Source organism: Panthera uncia, assembly GCF_023721935.1.
Source record: "Panthera uncia isolate 11264 chromosome B2 unlocalized genomic scaffold, Puncia_PCG_1.0 HiC_scaffold_24, whole genome shotgun sequence".
NCBI lineage: Eukaryota > Metazoa > Chordata > Mammalia > Carnivora > Felidae > Panthera > Panthera uncia.
In genome coordinates this window covers 45479818-45498486 of record NW_026057580.1, presented here as the reverse complement: position 1 = coordinate 45498486, position 18669 = coordinate 45479818, and the positions used below count along the sequence as shown (strand labels likewise).

At 34.8% G+C, this 18669-nt stretch overlaps 1 protein-coding gene across 3 annotated transcripts in view; it reads left to right on the top strand.

Moving 5' to 3' along the window:
• The window catches only part of CEP162 (centrosomal protein 162), a 100535-nt gene that overhangs the window by 22323 nt on the left and 59543 nt on the right, over positions 1-18669 (top strand). For 2 of the 3 annotated variants that reach the window (XM_049653964.1, XM_049653963.1), the window contains exons 7-11: positions 3886-4001; positions 6210-6240; positions 12724-12837; positions 17336-17527; positions 18120-18201. In XM_049653964.1, coding sequence (XP_049509921.1) covers positions 3886-4001; positions 6210-6240; positions 12724-12837; positions 17336-17527; positions 18120-18201 — 535 coding nt within the window. Of the gene's footprint in view, positions 1-3885; positions 4002-6209; positions 6241-12723; positions 12838-17335; positions 17528-18119; positions 18202-18669 lie in introns of those variants that run through there. The other variant, XM_049653965.1, reaches the window with a different exon arrangement.

Below are 18669 nucleotides of genomic sequence, written 5' to 3'. Positions count from 1 at the left end.
TCTCTCTCTCTCTCTCTCTCTAAAATAAAAAAATAAAACATTTTTTAAATTGTTTTGCCCATTAATTCTTCAAATATTATTTCTGTCATCCCCTGCCCTCTGACTTTAATTATAATTATGTGAAATGACTAAATTTTGCCCCACAGGTAACTAAGACTTTCATTTTTTAAAGTTTTTTTCCTGTCTGTTCTTCAGTTTTTATTACTGTGTCTTCAGGTTCACTGATTTTTTTTCTTCTTTCTTTTGATCTTTTGTTAATTCATTGAATCTTATATTTTTTTTCTTTCAGTCTAGAAGTTCAATCTAAAAGTTTTGGGTCTTTTTAAAAAAATTTCTTCAGTATCTTTTCTCATGTTCATTTTTTCAAGTTCTTAGCGTTAAACATATTCTGCTGATCCCAATGTTTGTGCATTTGTAGGTCTCTTTCTATTGACTGCTGCTTCTCCTAGTTACGGTCACATTTTCCTCCTTGTAAGTCTTAGTGATTTTTTTTATTGGGTGTTGGATATTGCAGACTTTTACATTGTTGAGTGTCTGCATTTTGTTTTCTTATAAAGAGTGTCGAGCTTTGTTCTGGCAGATAACTGATTTTGCTAGCTTGATCCTTTCAAGGCTTTTCTTGGGCTTTATTAGAGGAAGTCTAGAGTAGACTTCCACAGTACAGTTTGACACTAGGAGTAAGGCACAGCCTTTTTGAGGTTCCTACTGAATGACTCTATTAAACAATGAGGATTTTTTCCACTTCAGCTGGGTAGAGCTCCAGAGTCTCACTACCCCTTGTGATCTCTGTGAATTTTCCAGCCTGTAGCTTTTCAGTTGCTCAAACTATACAAATATGACTTAATATTTAGGAAAGACTCAAGGAGACCTCATGCAGATCTTTAGAGCTCTGTTTCTACATAGGTATTTCCTCTGTTACTGCCCTACAACTTCCGATTGCCCAGCTTTTCTGCTCTTATCTCTGTCACCTTAGCACAGTGAGACTGTCCTGATCTTCCCCTCCCTGCTTAACATTCATGAATGTATGTACCTTCAAGTTCCATAGGGCTCACCTCACTTGTTTTTCTTTTTTTAGGAATCATATTTTTGTGCTGCCAGTTGTCCAATGTCTGTAAATAGTTGTTTCATATATTTAGTCCAATTTACTCATTGTTTACAAAGTTCTTGAAATCCAGGATAGTAGAAGAGAAAGTCCTGTAGGTTGCATCGTATTCAAATTAAAATTTTCAGGGAAATTTTCCCACAAAGAATGAAAATGTCTACAAAGTCTATCATTCAGATCTTATACATTGACTGTTATTTACTTTATCTGAATTTTAAAAAACTTCTTCTATTTATGCAAATAATATTTTCAAAGTTGCAAAGTTAGGGAATATAATAATAGAAATAGTACCTTGAGTGTATAACATCTTTGTCTCAAAAAGGTTTGAACACTACAAATGAATATTCTCATTGTTTTCCAAACAATATGGGAGAGCCTGCATATTATTATCTCTGGGATTTCTCATATGAAAACCACCTTCTCAATGTGGTTTTACTCTTTCATTTTTATATAAACTTAATTTGCCTTAATGTTTCTGAAATCTCTGATACGCTGTTTTATTTCCACTTATTTCTCATCTGTTGTCATCTCTGTATCTACCAATGATTTTTCCTTAGTTTACTCATGACAAATTCCTGGAGAAGGGATTGGTTATTTATATGTTATAGTATTTGCCTGTAGATGATTCAGTTACAAAATGCAACTAACAAAATGTAATTTTGAAAAATGCACATTAGCACTTTTTCCAATACAAAATAATATTTGGCCTTATTAACTTTTGATTCAGATTAAATGCAACACTAGCTATAATAATGCTAACAAAGATAATTATTACTAAATGTAATAGCTAACACTTTTAAATAGGGCATATGATACACCAGCCACTCTTCTAAACACTTTAACTCTTAATCTTCTCAGCAACCATTTGAGATAAGTGCTATTAGCATCCTCACTTTACAGATGGGGAAAATGAGGCAAAGAGGATTTCTGACCTGCCAATGATTCTAGACTATAAGTACTAGAACCAGGAATTAAATCCAAGCCTTCTGGCTCCTAAGACTTTATTTTTAAGTAACCTCTATACACATTGTGGGGCTTGAATTTACAACCCGGAGATGAAGAGTTGCATGTTTTACCAACTTGAGCCAGCCAGGTGCCCCTCCTGGTTATGCTCTTAAGTGCTATGGTATACTATCTAAACTGTTTCGCATACTGCCTCTTTGTAGCCAAACAAACACTATTTTCCTTCTGTTGATTTCAAGTAGTTCTCAAATCCCACATAGTTGTTTAAGTTCATTGTCATACCCTCCCATATTTTCTTTCCCATGTAGAATATTAGAATTTTAATCATGTTATACTGGTTCTAGAATCTAGAAGTATGTCTAATACAAAGTAATTTCTTGATAGCTGTTTTGCGAATTATGTCTACTAATATTTAGAAAATAACTGTTTTGCAAATTTAATTATGTCTGCTAATATTTAGAAAATCTCAGTGTTCTTTCTTATATGGGAGAGAAACAAAGGTCAGCTTCTCAGCCTCAGAATATAGATAATTGAGTAGTTAACCAACTAAGCTAGTTTATTTACCTCATGTACTATACCCACTTTGTATTCTTATGAACTAATAAAACAGAGATGTTTACCTTCAGAAACATCTCTGTTTAACTTCTAAGCCCTCTCAAATTCATTTCCAGATTTTCATTATTAATTAAACTCAAGTTTTCCTCTCCATTCTAAAAGACAGCCATTCCAGAAGCAGACTCTCTAGTACCTCATACAGTCTTTCATTCATCAGGCCATCTTGTTTCTGAATGTTATCTAATTTTTGAAATATAGTTAAGGTCATGTTTATTTCTGGAATGATGGTTTCCACTCTGAAAAGGTCACAGATCTCAGTCATTCCTTTAAGGGCAATAAACAAGTTAAAAATTGGGGAAGTGGGGCACCTGGGTGGCTCAGTCGGTTAAGCATCTGATTTCAGCCCAGGTCATGATCTCACAGTTTGTGGGTTTGAACCCCGTGTCAGGCTCTGTGCTGACAGCTCAGAGCCTGGAGCCTGCTTCAGATTCTGGGTCTCCCTGTCTCTGCTCCTCCCCGACTCACATTCTTTCTCTCTCTCTCTCTCTCAAAAATAAATAAACGTTAAAAAAATTGTTTTTAATTGGTGAAGAAATCCTGGCCAGATAGTCCCTTCCACACCTTCTCCAGAAGTAGTCTAATGGCATCATGTTAAGATGGACACACCTTTCCCTTCTGGTGTAACATAACTGAGATATGATTTGGGACATTAGCTGAGAAGTGCCCAAGATTGGGAAATGTTAGGTCATGTAGAGCCAGTATTTACCCAAGGGAAGGGCTAGAGATAGACCTTTCATAGGTACTGTTTCAGGCTTACATTGGAAATAACCTACACAGACAAAAAAAAAAATCAAAAAAATAAGCAAATTTAACAATTGTGTTTAACAACATCAAGGTTTCAAAAAAGCACTGCCTTTTATAAGTAGGGTATTTGAGACTTTGTCTTTAGTGTTAAAGTTTGTTTTAAAGATATAAAAATTTTTGGACAGTTCTAGAAATTTTTAGTCTGTTAATAATTTAAAAGATTAAAATTTAAAACTCTTATAACTATTTGAAAGTACAAGATGACAAAATAAACTTAAGTCTACGGATTGAATTCTGATTAAATCTTTGCAAAAAAAATGTTCTCTAAAGATATCTTTATGTAAATATTTCAGCAAATTATTCTTATGCAGTCTCCTTTCTTTGGAACTCAGCAGTCTTTTATTGGAATATGACTTTTTTAACAGTGTGATTCTTGTATCTTTTTAAATTATTTTCTTCAGAAAATTACAGTGATGATTTTGAAGATGAGGAGGATATTGATGCACCTTTGACCACTAAAGAAGAGACTAATTCCAAAGAAAATCCCAAATCTGAAAAAATACATGTACCCAAACAGGTGATGCATCAATTATATATTTGACAGTTTTGAAATTTCTTTCATCACCTTAGCTGACTGTCACTATATGGAGAGCTCAAAATACAAAGTTTTTTATTGTCTTTCTCATTGTTGTAAAGCTATAGGTCTCTTAACACTCAGACATTTTCTTAATTCAGGATGTCAATTGTAATAAATTTGGCAATTGATTTTCTTTCTTTTTTTAAAACTTTTTAACATTATTTATTTTTGAGAGACAAAGAGAGACAAAACATGAGCAGGGGAGGGACAGAGAGAGAGAAGGAGACACAGAATTTGAAGCAGGCTCTAGGCTCTGAGCTGTCAGCACAGAGCCCGATGCAGGGCTTGAACCCACAAACTGCGAGATCATGACCTGAGCCGAAGTCAGATGCTCAACTGACTGAGCCACCCAGGTGCCCCTGGCAATTGATTTTCTAGAGGATCTCTTTTGGCAAGTAATTTCCTTAAGCTTTAAAAATTAAAATTTTAATTGAAATCTCAAATCTAATTTTTAAACAGGTATATTAAGCTACACTTTCTTTGGTAGATCTTGTCCTTGTGAAATACAAAAAACATCTCTCCTCAGTATTTATGCTAGTAGTGACATTACTGTCTGAAACTTACTAGACTAAGATCATGAATTAATTCATTACTTCATTCATATTCAGTGTTGCTATACTTCAGATCTCTTCTTAGTTCTTAGCAAGATTGGCTAAGGGTATTACTACATAATGTCTGCCATATAGAACTCTCTGAAGCTACCTATATTAACAAGTAGGATAATTACTATTTGTTATGTTAGTCTTTTTTTTTTTTTTAAACGTTTATTTATTTTTGACACAGAGACAGAGCATGCATGGGGGAGGGTCAAAGAGAGAGAGGGAGACACAGAATCTGAAACAGGCTCCAGTCAGGCTCTGAGCTGTCAGCATAGAGCCCGACATGGGGCTCGAACTCACGAACCGCGAGTTCATGACCTGAGCCGAAGTTGGACGCCCAACCGACTGAGCCACCCAGGTGCCCCATTATGTTAGTCTTGATCTATATAGTCAGGTCTCTTTGGGGACTGCATGTTAGGATTACATGTTTTAAACATGTGTGAAACCATAGACTGTCTAAACAGAAGCAAGAAATACTTCCCAGGTATCAATAGATACTCTCATTTTAAATATACCTGGTGCTTTGTCACTAGTTGTCTCTATATCACTCAGTTTAGTGGGGAAAATAAGACCTTTAGAAATACATGAAGATTAATGTGATCTGCTGGCTTTCCTTAGAAGCTTACTAGCATTTATATTTGGAATATGGCAATTTAAATATTTTATGAAAAATAAGTCAGTAGAAGACACAGTGGTTTGATATATTAAGGAAATATAGGGGTGCCTGGGTGGCTCATTCAGTTGAGCATCCGACTCTTGGATTTGGCTCAGGTCGTGATCCCAGGGTTGTGGGATTGAACCCCACGTCAGGCTCCATGCTGAGGGTGGAGCAGGCTTGAGATTCCCTCTCTCTGTCTGCCCCCTCCCCTGCTCAGGCATGCACTCTCTCTCTCTTAAAAAAAAAAAAAAAAAAAGAGAAAAAGAAAAGAAAATATAGGCCTGCATAAAAATGTGTCAGTGTAGAAGGAATTAAAGCTCTGTTATTATGGAATAATCAATCCTACATGTTGCCTATCCAAGTGGAGAATGTAGGTGACACTAATTATAAAACTTATTCTAACGGAACTTATAATTTTGATAAATTTCAATTATCTTGCCATTTGGTGGCCTGCCTCTTTGAAAATTTTGTCTCTCAAAATGTAACTGAAACAGACTACAAATTATAGTTGATCATTAATTTTGAAAAGAAGAGAAAAGTGATGATGTTATAGCAAGAATCTTATATAAAGTATCCATGTTATCTTGGAGTTCAAAAAATAGAATTTCTAAGCAAGGTGAATGAGCAGATGGCATCAAGATTCTTTAAACAAGGCTTATAAAGGCCTAAATTAATTGGTAATTGCTACAGTCCTGAAGTTCTTTCATAGCTATGTTCTCTAGTCTTGTAAAATTATTAGTGAATGGGAGTAATAAAAGAAATCTGGAAGATACATTTCTTTCTCATGATGGAGTAAAACACTGGTTTTCAAATTTTGCTACTATTTGCATTGTGGGCATTTTATATAATTTTGGTTTCAAATAATATGATTATTTTCTTCTTTTAATTAAGGAAGAAGAGAAAACTGGCATGCTGGCTAACGGTAAATATTACATATTCACATATTTAGATAGCAAAAATTGGTCTATTCAGAATAGTATCAAAATAATTCTGCACAAATTGCTATGTGTCTTTTGTTTTTAAATATCTTTAATGAATTAAAGTCCACAGATTTTCTCAATGATAGGTCCCTTATGCTTGTCTTGAATCCTTCCTGTTATATGTAAGAATATATTATTTTTCTAAACACTAGGAGCAGATGGCATTATGGGTAAATTCTACCAAATATTCAAAGATGAATTCATATCAATTCTTTTTAGAATCTTCCAAAAAAAATGGAAGAGGGAATTCTTCCAAACTCATTCTATGAGGCTAGCATTACCCTGATAACTAAAACCAGACAAAGACACCTCAAAAAAAGAAAACCACAAGAAAGCAATCCCATTTACAATACCATGAAAAAGAATAAAATATTTGGGAATAAACTAACCAAGAAGGTGAAAGAGGTGTACACTTAAAACTATAAAACATTGATGAAAGAAATTAAAGAACACACAAATAAATGAAAAGATACTCTGTGTTCATTGATTAGAAGAATTAATGTTAAAATGTCTGTATTACCTAAAGTGATCTACAGATCCAATGCAATCCATATCAAATTCAAATGGCATTTTTCACAGAAATAGGAAAAATAATCCTAAAATTTACATGGAACCAAAAAAGACCCCAAATAGCCAAAGCAATCTTGAGAAAAAAGAATAAAGCTGGAGGTATCACACTTCCTGATTTCAAATACATTACAAAGCTACAATAATCAAAATAGTATGGTATTAGCATAAAAAAACCACATATATCAATGGAATAGTAATCAGAATAGTATGGTATTGACATTTTAGAAAGACTCATAGATCAACGGAAAGTCCAGAAATAAATACATGCATATATGGTCAATTAGTTATTGATAGTGGTACAAAGAATACACAGTGAGAAAAGGAATAGTTCTTCAGTAAATAGTGTTTGGAAAGCTGGATAGCCACATGCAAAAGATAAAACTTGACCCTGTCTTACCCCATACACAAAATTGAACTCAATGGATTGAACACTTGAACATAAGACCTAAAACTGTAAAACCCATAGAAGAAAACATGGGATAAGCTCTTTGATACTGGTCTTGGCAACAGTTTTTTAGATTTCATACCAAAAGCAGAAATAAATGAGGTTGATTGCATCAAACTAAAAAGCTTCTGCACAGCAAGGGAAACCATGAACAATATGAAAAAGCATTCTGTGGAATGGGAGAAAGTATTTGCAAACTACATATCCAATACAGGGTTAATATTCAAAACATACAAGGAACTCATACAAATTAATAGCCAAAAAATGGCCAACAGGCACATAAAAAGATGCTTAACTTCACTAATTATCAGGGAAATGCCATTAAAAACCACAGTGAGGGACAACTGGGTGGCTCAGTTGGTTAAGTGTCTGACTTCAGCTCAAGTCATGATCTCATGGTTCGTAAGTTCAAGCCCTGCGTTGGGCTCTGTGCTGACAACTCAGAGTCTGGGGTCTGCTTTGGATTCTGTGTCTGCTTCTCTCTCTGCCCTCCCCTGCTCGCTCTCTGTCTCTCTCTCTCAAAAATAAATGAACATTAAAAAAATTAAAAGAAAAAAACACAGATATTACATCATGCTTGTCAGGATGACAGTTTTCAAAATGATTAGAGATAACAAATGCTGACTAGGATGTGGAGAAAAGGGAACTCTTATTTGCTGTTGGTGAGAATGTAAACTGGTATAACCACTACAGGAAACAGTATGAAGACTCCTCAGAAAATTAAAAATAGAACTATTACGTGATCCAAAGTCCCACTTCTGGATATATATCCAAAGAAAACAAAATTATTATCTCAAAGAGATATCTATAGCCCCCTGTTCTTTGCAGCATTATTTATAATAGCCAAGTATGGAAACAAGCTAAATGTCTGTCAGTGGATGAATGAAAATGTGACACATATATACTAATGAAATGTTGAGTCCTAAAGGAAATTCTGTTATTTGCAACAATATGTATCACTTGGCTATATTAAATAGCAAGACAAAGGTGAATATTGCATGGTATCACTTACAGATAGAGTTTAAAAATAAAAGTTGAACCCAGAAACAGTAGAATGAGGTTGCTAGGAGCTGAGGGGTGGGGAAAATGAGGAGAGATTAATAAAGTATAAACTTTCAGTTACAAGATTAAAAAAAAAAAAGTCTGAGAAAAAAAAAGTCTGAGAATCTATATAACATAAGTACAATTGTGTTTGTTATATAATTAAAATTTGCTAAGAGAGTAGAACTTAGCTGTTCTCACCAAAAAGGTGATGCATGCCTTAATTAACTCAGTTGTAAGAATCCCTTCACAATTTACATAAATCATCACATTTTCCACATTAAATATATTACAGCTTTGTTTTTCAGTTATACCTCAATAAAGCCAAAGAGGGGAATAAAAAGATGGTTAATTAACAATAGAAAGTGTAATTTACAGAGTCTCAACCAATGGTTATGTTGGTATATGTTTAACAGCTATATTCTGGAAGAAAAGAAAAAAGCCTGTTTTGGACAGCCTGCTTGCGTTTATGGTGTAAACACTTAACATCATAGATGATTTTAAGACATCAATATGAATATGCAAATCAGTCAATATGTTAAAACACATTAACAAAATGAAAGAAAATACATTGCTCCACCCATGTCATTGCAAATGATAAGAGAGTATTATGCTAAGCGAGATAAGTCCAAGAAGGACAGATACCGTATGATTTCACTCCTATGTGGAATTTAAGAAACAAATGAACAAAGGGGGGGGGGGGGGGGGGGGAAGAGAGAGGGAGGTAAACCAAGAAACAGACCCTTAACTATAGAGAACAAACTGATGGTTACCAGTTTGTTGGGGGGATGGGTTAAATAGCTGATAGGGATTAAGGAATGCATTTGTTTGATGAGTTGTATGGAAACATTGAACTTCAACATTCACTGTATTGTACAACTGAAAGTAATATTATGTTGTATGTTAACTAACTGGAATTTAAAAACTAAAACAATAAAAACCCTGGAGCATCTTACACACAAAAAAATCCATTTGACAGAGTTCAACATCCATTCATGATTAAAACTCTTAACAAAATAGAAATTACACAATAAAGGCCATGTGTGAAAACTCTGTACCTAACATTTTAATCAAAGGTGAAAAACTGAAAACTTTCTCTTTAAGGTTCAGTATAAGGCGAAGATTCCTCCTCTTCACACTTCTGTTCAGCATTGTACTAGAAGTTCTAGTCACAGCAGACAAGAAAAAGAAATAAAAGGCATCCAAATCAGAAAGGAAGAAGTAAAATTGTATTTATTTGCAGATGGCATGATCACATACATAGGAAACCCTAAAGACAACTGGCAGAATTAATGAATTAAGTTTCCAGATTAAAAAAAATCAACATACAAAACTTAATGTTGTTTTTATAAACAAAAAACAGAATAAAAAACTTAGGAATAAATTTAATCAAAGAAGTGAAAGATTTTTACAGTGAAAATTAGAAAACATGAAGAAGACATAGATAAATGGAAAGACATCCTGTGCTCATGGATTGGGAGAATTAATACTATTAAAATGTCCTGACTGCCTAAAGTGATATACAAGTCTACGAGGTAATCCCTATCAAAATCCCAATAGCGTTCCCTATAGAAATAGAAAACAATTTTAAAATTCATAGGGAACCACGAAAGACTCCAAATAGTCAAAGCAAGCTTGAGAAAGAGCAATGCTTAGAGGCATCATCCTCCCTGATTTCAAAATATATTACAAAACCATGGTAATCAGAACAGTATGTTATTGGCAGAAAAGCAGACCTATAAAACCATTGCAACAGAATAGAGCCTAGAAATAAATACACGCATCTGTAGTCAACTGATCTATGACTGATCTACAAGAAGAGGGCCAAGAACGTACAATGAAGAAAGGATAGTCTCTTTAATACAGGCATACCTCATTTTATTGCTCTTTGCTTTATTGTGCTTCACAGATACTATGCAGCGTGGCAACACTGCGTCAAGCAAGCCAATATATCAGTGCCATATTTCCAACAGCATTTGCTCACTTCGTGTTTCTGTGTCAAATTTTTGTAATTTTTGGGGTTTTTCAAACTTTTTCATTATTATATTTGTTATAGCAATCTGTAACTAGTGATCTTTGATGTTACTTTTGTAATTGTTTTGGGGCACCATGAACCATGCCCATGTAATATGGCAAACTTAATCTATAGATGTTGTGTTCTGATTGCTCCACTGACTCTTACCCCATCTCCCTACCTCTCTTCAGCATTCCCTATTACCTGAGACCAACAATATTGAATTTAGGCCAGTTAAGAATCCTATAGTGGTTCTAAATGTTTTAAGTAAAAGGAAGAATCAGATGTCTCTCCCTTTATTTTTTAAAAATTGTTTTAAGTTTTATTTTGAAAGACACCAAGACAGTACAAGTGGGGGAGGGGCGGAGAGAGAAGAGACAGAATCCCAAGCAGGCTCCGTGCTGCCAGCACAAAGCCTGATGTGGGGCCCGAACTCACAAAACCATGAGGCCATGACCTGAGCCAAAACCAAGAGTCAGATGCTTAACTGCATGAGCCACCCAGGCACCCCACACGTCTCTCACTTTAAATCTGAGGCTAGAAATGATTAAGCTCAACGAGGAAGGCATGTCAAAAATCGAGATAGGCCATGATACACTTGATCATCCAAGAGTTCTGATAGAGGTATGAGATTCATGTTATTCCCATGCCCGTGTTTCATAACACAACATCCATTCTACAGCCCATGTATCAAAGAGTAATTTTGATGTTTATGTCTTACTTAAAAATTACATTTCATAAAACTATAGTTGGGCTACTTAGTGATTCCTCTGATGGATCTGGGCAAAGTAAATTGAAACCTTCTGGAAAGGATTCACCATTCCGGATGTCATTAAGAACATTAAGGATTCATGACTTAGAGGAAGAATGTTCCCAACATATAACAGGAGTTTGGAAGAAGTTGATTCCAACCCTTGTGGATGACTTGGAGTGGTTCACAATTTCAGTGGAGGAAGTTAAGTGCAAATGTGGCGGAAGCAGCAAGAAACTAAGAATTAGAAGTGGAGCCTGAATGTGTGACTGAATTGTTGAAACCTTAGGGTCAAACTTGAAGGGATGAGGAAAAGTAGATTCTTGAGATAGAATCTCATCCTGCTGAAGATGCTGTGAAGTTTGTTGAAATGACGGCACAGGATCTAGAATGTTACATAAGCCTCATTGATAAAGGGGCAGCAGGGTTTGAGAAGATCAACTCCAATTTTGAAAGTTCTGTGGGTAAAGAAGTTCTCTATGCTACAGAGAAATCATTCGTGAAAGGAAGAGTCAATGTGTCAAACTTCACTGTCGTCTTGCTTTAAGGAAGTACCACAGCCACCCCCAGCTTTAGCAACCACTCCTGATCGCTCAGCAGCCATCAAGACTGAAAGACCCTCCACCAGCAAAAAGATTACAACTTGATAAAAGCTCAGAGCTTTACCAACCTTTCTAAAACAATAAAGGCTCAGAGCCTGGAGCCTGCTTCAGATTCTGTGTCTCCCTCTCTGTCTGTCTCTGCTCCTGCCCCGCTCATGCTTGCTCGCTCGCTCGCTCTCTCAAAAATAAAACATTAAAAAAAAAACTTTATATGTGGAATCTAAAAATGTTACACTTGTAGAAATGAGAGTAGAATGATGGTTACCAGGAGCTAGGGGAGGGGGATATGGGAAGATGTTAGTTAAGGAGTACAAAGTTTCAGTTATACAAGAGAAGTAAGTTTTGGAGATCTAATGTACAACAGCATGATTATACTTAATACTTGAAATTTGATAAGAGGGGAAATCTGAATTGTCACCATACGCACACACAAAAGGTGACTATATAAGGTAAGGGATATATTAATTAACTTGATTGTGGTCATTATTTCACAGTGTATACATATGTCAAAACATCAAATTTACACATTAAATATATACAATTTTTTGAGTATTTATTTTGAGAGGGAGCGAGCCCGCACAAGTGAGAGTGGGAAAGAGAGAGAATCCCTGTCAGCACAGAGCCCATCACAGGGCTTGAACTCAGGAGCCATGAGATCATGCCCTGAGCCATAGTCGGATGCTTAACCAACTGAAGCCACTCAGGCGCCCCAAATATATACAATTTTTAACTGTCAACTATATCTCAATAAAGTTGGGTGGGGAGAATACCTTTTTTGTTATTTTTCACGGGCCCTTTGCATCCCACACATAAATGTATATTAGATTTGTATATAAGTATAGTTATGTGTGTTAATGTGATCATACTTATTACAGATATATGATTATATACTCTTTACATGTAAATATCTTTGTTTTTATACAGCTTGCATATGATTAAAATACTAAATTGAAGGAACTGTACAATTGCTCTAATTTTTTTTTTTTTTTTATATTGTTCTAGTGGTACTGCTTGATTCCTTAGACTCTGTTGCAGAGGTCAACCTTGATGAACAGGACAGAGCAACTAAGCCAAAGTCCCTGCCAGAAATGACTGATAATGAAATGACAGGAACAGGTAAAAGTGAAAAACTGTTCTCTAAATACATAGGAGTTTATGACTAAATGACTTTATTTCTAGATAAGGAAATATAATATATAATAATATATGTAATAGCTATATCAACAATAAAAATTTAAATCCCACATTTTTTACCATATTTAACAACTTAAGTAATCTGAATTTGATAATGGTGACACTTAATGCTACTAGGCCAAGTAAAGTCTGTTTTTAATAAAAAATAAATGTATGAAAGCTGTTGATACAAAGTGCAATACTATAGGTAATATTAAATAATTTTCTCTGCCCCTCTAGAGTATTCTGTTAAATTTGGAACATGTAGGAGAAATGAGATTTTGGTCTTACTTTGCTTTTCATTTTTTCCTCTGTGCAGGAAAAAGTTAAATCACATTCCAAAATTCTAATGTACATTGAACCATGCCTTTTCAAACTTGTAAAGTGGTGGAATCCTTACCTGCAAATGAAATCTCATGTAGTATTCTCTGTGTAGATAAAAATGGTGTTTTATCAGTATAAATCTAAATGTTTACATTTATAATGTTTATTTATAAAGTTAGTGAGAACAGTAATGGTATTTTGAGTTTTTTAAAATCATAAGTTTCAGATATTTGTTGTATTCTTTTTTTTAAGTTTATTTATTTTGAGAGAGAGAGAGAAAGAGAGCGTGAGTGGGAGAGGGGGAGAGAGAGAATCGCAAATAGACACTGCACTGTCTGCACAGAGCCCATCACAGGGCTCAAACTCACGAGTGGTGACATCATGACCTGAGCCGAAATCAAGAGTCAGACGCTCAACTGGCTGAGCCACCTACCCACCTCAGATATTTGTTATATTCTTTTTTTGTTGTAGTTCTTGTATTATCATCAGACTTCTGATATGTTTGTATATTTTATGTTTGTTGTATAATGTAAAAAAAAATCTTGGTTTACTGCATAAATGTTGCAAATGAGAACTTTTTAATCATCTTGCTTTGAAAGTCTCAGTTGACCAGTATGGTCAATTAAACCAATCCAGATACTTGGAACAAAAGAGCAATAGAAATGATAAATCCCTAGTGAACTCTAAACATCTGCTTGCATTTTATTTTTACTTTATTTTATTTTTTATTTCTTCTTTTTTATTGGAGTATAATATACCCATAGAAAAGTTCATGTATCATAATAGTGCCACCTGATGAATTTTCATAGCATGAATACACCCATGTAACCAGTAACCAGATCAAAAAACAGAGGGCAAAGTCCACTCAAGGTCTTATTTGTAGTTACTGCCGTTCCAAAAGTCACCACTATCTTGTTTCATCCACTTCCATTTAAAAATATAAATATGAAAGTAAAAAAATTACAACAAAATCATGTTACTCATTTGCTTGTTATTACCCAGTTGAATATTCACCATAATGAAATCATGTGCTGAGCACATGTTCTTCAGTCTTACTGTTTAAGTAGATGTCACATATGTGTTATGATAGTCAACCTTACATGCAGTTTTCAGTAAGTCGATATGAATTCTTTAACTCTTACATTTTTTAAAAAATATTTATTTTTGAGAGAGAAAGAGGGAGTGAGGGAGGGGCAGAAGGAGGGAGAGGACAGAGGATCTGAAGCAGGCTCTGTGCTGACAACAAGAGACCCCTATGTGGGGCTCAAACTCATGAACCTTGAGATCACGACCTCAGGCAAAGTCGGACACTTAACCATCTGAGCCACCCAGGTGCCCCCGGCATGAATTCTTTTAAAAAGACCAATATAGAATTAAAGCTTTTCTAATCAGTGATACGTTATAGGAAATTCATATATATACAGAATGGTCAGAGGAACTGCATTCTAAGATGTACATGAAAACAAAGCAGGAGGCCAAAGTTATCACTCTGATGGTTTTCAAAATATTCCATAAATGGCACATTGGAATGTACAGATTAATTTCTATTTTTATGTGTTAAAGAACAATTTAAAATGAAATTTCAGTCAAACATCTGTAGAATCCATGATTTTCTCTGAGAAACTATGATTTTGTAAAACATGGTATGAAAACCACTGCTGTAGGTTATAAACAATTTTTTTTAAGGTATTGCTGAATGTAAAAACTCTAGTAAGATGATTCAAGCAGTTTTATAAAGGTGTAGTTTTCTGGTCTTATTTCTTAAATGTTCTTGACTCAGAAATAATTTGTTATTACTGGAGGATATACGATCTTATTGTCATATAGCCTTAGATTTGTATTTCCAGCCTTGCCAGTTATCAGCTGTGTGACACTGGACAATTGATGCTTCTAAGCCTGTTTCCTCTTCTTTAAAATGAGACCTTGTGTTGGTCAACTGAGGGAATGTGTAGTGCCTAATATATTGTTAAGATTCAACAAGTAGTAGCAACTATATGGTTCTCATCACTGTTATTTATATCAACCCTCTATTAATGGTAGAAATCATAATAAAAAACCTGAAGGCATACAGTATAAATACTTATTAGTTGTGGGGTATTGAGTTTACCTACTATTTCAAAAATACACTTGAAAATCTTCAGATCAGCATCTGAACTTGTGTTAAGAACTGAAATGAGGGGCGCCTGGGTGGCTCAGTCGGTTAGGCGTCCGACTTCAGCTCAGGTCATGATCTCGTGGTCCGTGAGTTCGAGCCCTGCGTCGGGCTCTGTGCTGACAGCTCAGAGCCTGGAGCCTGTTTCAGATTCTGTGTCTCCCTCTCTCTGACCCTCCCCCATTCATGCTCTGTCTCTCTCTGTCTCAAAAATAAATAAAACGTTAAAAAAAAAAATTAAAAAAAAAAAGAACTGAAAAATGAGAAGGTTGTTTTGTTTTTTACCACTTTCTTCTAGAATTAAGAAACCTCAGTTTAGTTGATACATTCTCAAAGACCATCTTTTTAAAAAGGTATTACTTTTGAAATTCTTTGTGCTTTATTGTTTTTAGAAAGGTTGGTAACTGTGAAAATGGGGGCCAGATCCAGCTTTTTGCTTATTTTCATTTGTCTCATGGGCAGGTACCCTTTTGTGCGATGACTGCATGACAGGAGCAGTCCCAGGATGACAGTATTACTTCACGACTAGATCCTTGTCTCTGCATCAGAGGATTTGACATTTGTCAACTTCCTAAAGTAGAAAAATTAGGGAGCTTTTAACTTGTAATAATATATAAAATAACTACATAAAGTCCTTTCTTTGTAAGTTAACAAGCAGAGAAGTCAGCCCTTTGCTGATGAAGCTACATCTATTTTATTTTTAAGCACTATTTGATGAATCATGAGTATAAGCAGAAGAGGAGACTACTCACCCTTTTTCTCTTCTTTTTCCCCACTCTTCTATGACTCTTTTACCTTTTCTCTAATTTTGAAAATTACAGCATTGGTAGTAAAAGGTACAAAATGAGTAAGAAAAATACTTATAAAATTTTAGATCATTATTGTCATATTGTCTTAAAATTCTTTTCTCCAGAATTTATTTATCAATTGGTAGGAGGAGGAGAAGGTTAATAGGGAAGGAAGAGTGAACAATGACATCAGGTTTTCTATTTTGGATGACTGGGTGAATAGTGATACCATTCCCAAAATACTGATAGTAGAACAAGTTTTGTTGGGGAATACAATTAATTCAGTTGGGAATATGCTATATTTGATTTACTTATAGAACAGTGTAAATATCTGTTAGAAGGTTTAATATTCAAAAAAGAGGTAAGGACAAAAGACATAGATTTGGGTGTCACAAGCATATGGGTAATAGTTGAGCTAAGGGTCTTGATAAAATTAGCCAGCTAAAAAAAAAATAAGTGAGAGGTTTAAAAAAGAGGGCTAAAGATGGAACCCTAAGATGAACCATTTACCAGAAAGCACAAAGAGGTAGCCATCAGAGTGCTGGGAAGCACAGGAAGAAGAGGCTATACAAAAGAAGCAGTTCCCAGGAAAGCACAGTGTCTGACGTCTCACAGGGTTGGAGAAATTGAAGATGGCTAGATGTGACTATTAGAAAATTACTTTTGATTATAACAGCTTTAGCAGGATATTGGAACACATACTGGATTGCAGAGTTAGAGGAGTGAATTTCAGTTAAAGAAATGCAGACTGTAGGATACTTGGTGGCACTGGGAAGCAGAGAGAGAGTGCAAAAGTGAGAGAGAATGGTAATGGTAAGGTAAAGACAGAATTCTTGAACGATTTTGTCAGTTAGGAAATTTAGGGATAGTTGTATCCAATGTAATGGGGTTGATTAAGGGTAGTAGGAAGAGAAGGCAGTAACCAGTGGAATCAGAGTTCACAGTTACCATGTCAGGACACATCTTACCTTGCTAAAGAGTTATTGAGCGTTACGTTTTCATACTGGTAGGCTATAGCTACGTATTACCAATGTTTGTATTTAACTCTTGTGTTTATAATGTTGCTGTTGTCCTACAACCTTGTTCACCATTCCTAACACACTAACGGATGCTATTAGTGGTTTATGTTTCTCACGTATTTGTGTGATTATACTGGAGATTACATTTATTTCAACAGGTGTTTCTTATGGACAAAGCAATAGTGACATTGAAGCTCTACATCAGGCTTATTGTCAGGTAGCCCAGTCTTTGGGAGATACAGATGAACAAAGAATTGAGAGTAATGCATTGGAAAATACCAAGAGCTCAGTGAAAGATTATCCTCAAGAAAATGAAGAGTCCTCTAAAAACATCTCTACTACAGAATCTGGTAAAAGTTAATTTGAGACCTTCTCTGAAGAGTTTCTCTTGTGGTATAATTTAAATAGTTTGCTATAGTGATTGTTTCTCAATCTCTGAATTTAATTTAAAAGGTTTGCTCAAATGAAATTTGGGAATCAGTAGTTTAACTATAAAGTTAGAGCTGAACACAAGATAAAATTCACTTCCTCTTTCAGTATGCCTTGACCAAATCAGAAAATCACCTGAGTGTTTGCACATTTTTTATGCTTTTCCTTATGCATATACTAAAGTAATTTTTTAAATAGAGAATAATATTTGGGGATCAACTAAATAATATATTTAACAAATGTGTGTGCATGTATGGACATACCCATACGCATATATTTGATATTGATGTAGATGGATACGTCAAATATATAGATATATATATTTCAAATATAAAAATCAAAGGAAATTTTCTTGGTACGAGTAAGTTTATAGTGGGAAACTGGGTTTACTGTATATATCATTTTGTTAGTTCTGTTGGTCAGAAAAAAATGTAATCTTAGTGGGATTAGACAATAAATTAAGCAATTCACATAATTTCGGGGGTTGCTATTTTAACTTTTTTTCCCTCTTAGATCTGCCCACGGTAGAGGAGTTGATGAAACCTATCAGAATAGATTCTTTTGGTGTCAGTGGTTTTGATTTACAACCTGTCAGGTATGAGATTTTTTGAAATGGATTATACAGATTGTTTATTTGCTTATTTTGCTACTGGAAACTTTTAGAATCATTTGTTCTGCATGCTCATTCCTAGTGAATGATTTAACGAGTAGCTTATATGAGTCTGCCTTTGAGTCACTGCTCTCCTTATTAGTAGTTCTTACTCAGTTTATCAAAATTCTTCTAGTGCTAAAATTAAAAAATACTTTAAAAATAGATGCCACTAAAAAAACGTTTGCTGCCATCAAGTATTCTGAAGGCTTTTTTACTGAAAACTAAAATCCTTTCAGCTTTAAATAGCTCAGGGCAGTTGATTTGAATTTTATTCTGTATGAGTCATAGATTTGCTTATTTATAAACCAGTTAGCTTTGTACTTAGTCACAGACCAGCCATCGTTTTTCAGGGTAAGATTTTTGGTCACAGGAGCAGTGCGCTTCAGGAAAATGCACCAGCGCCAGTACATC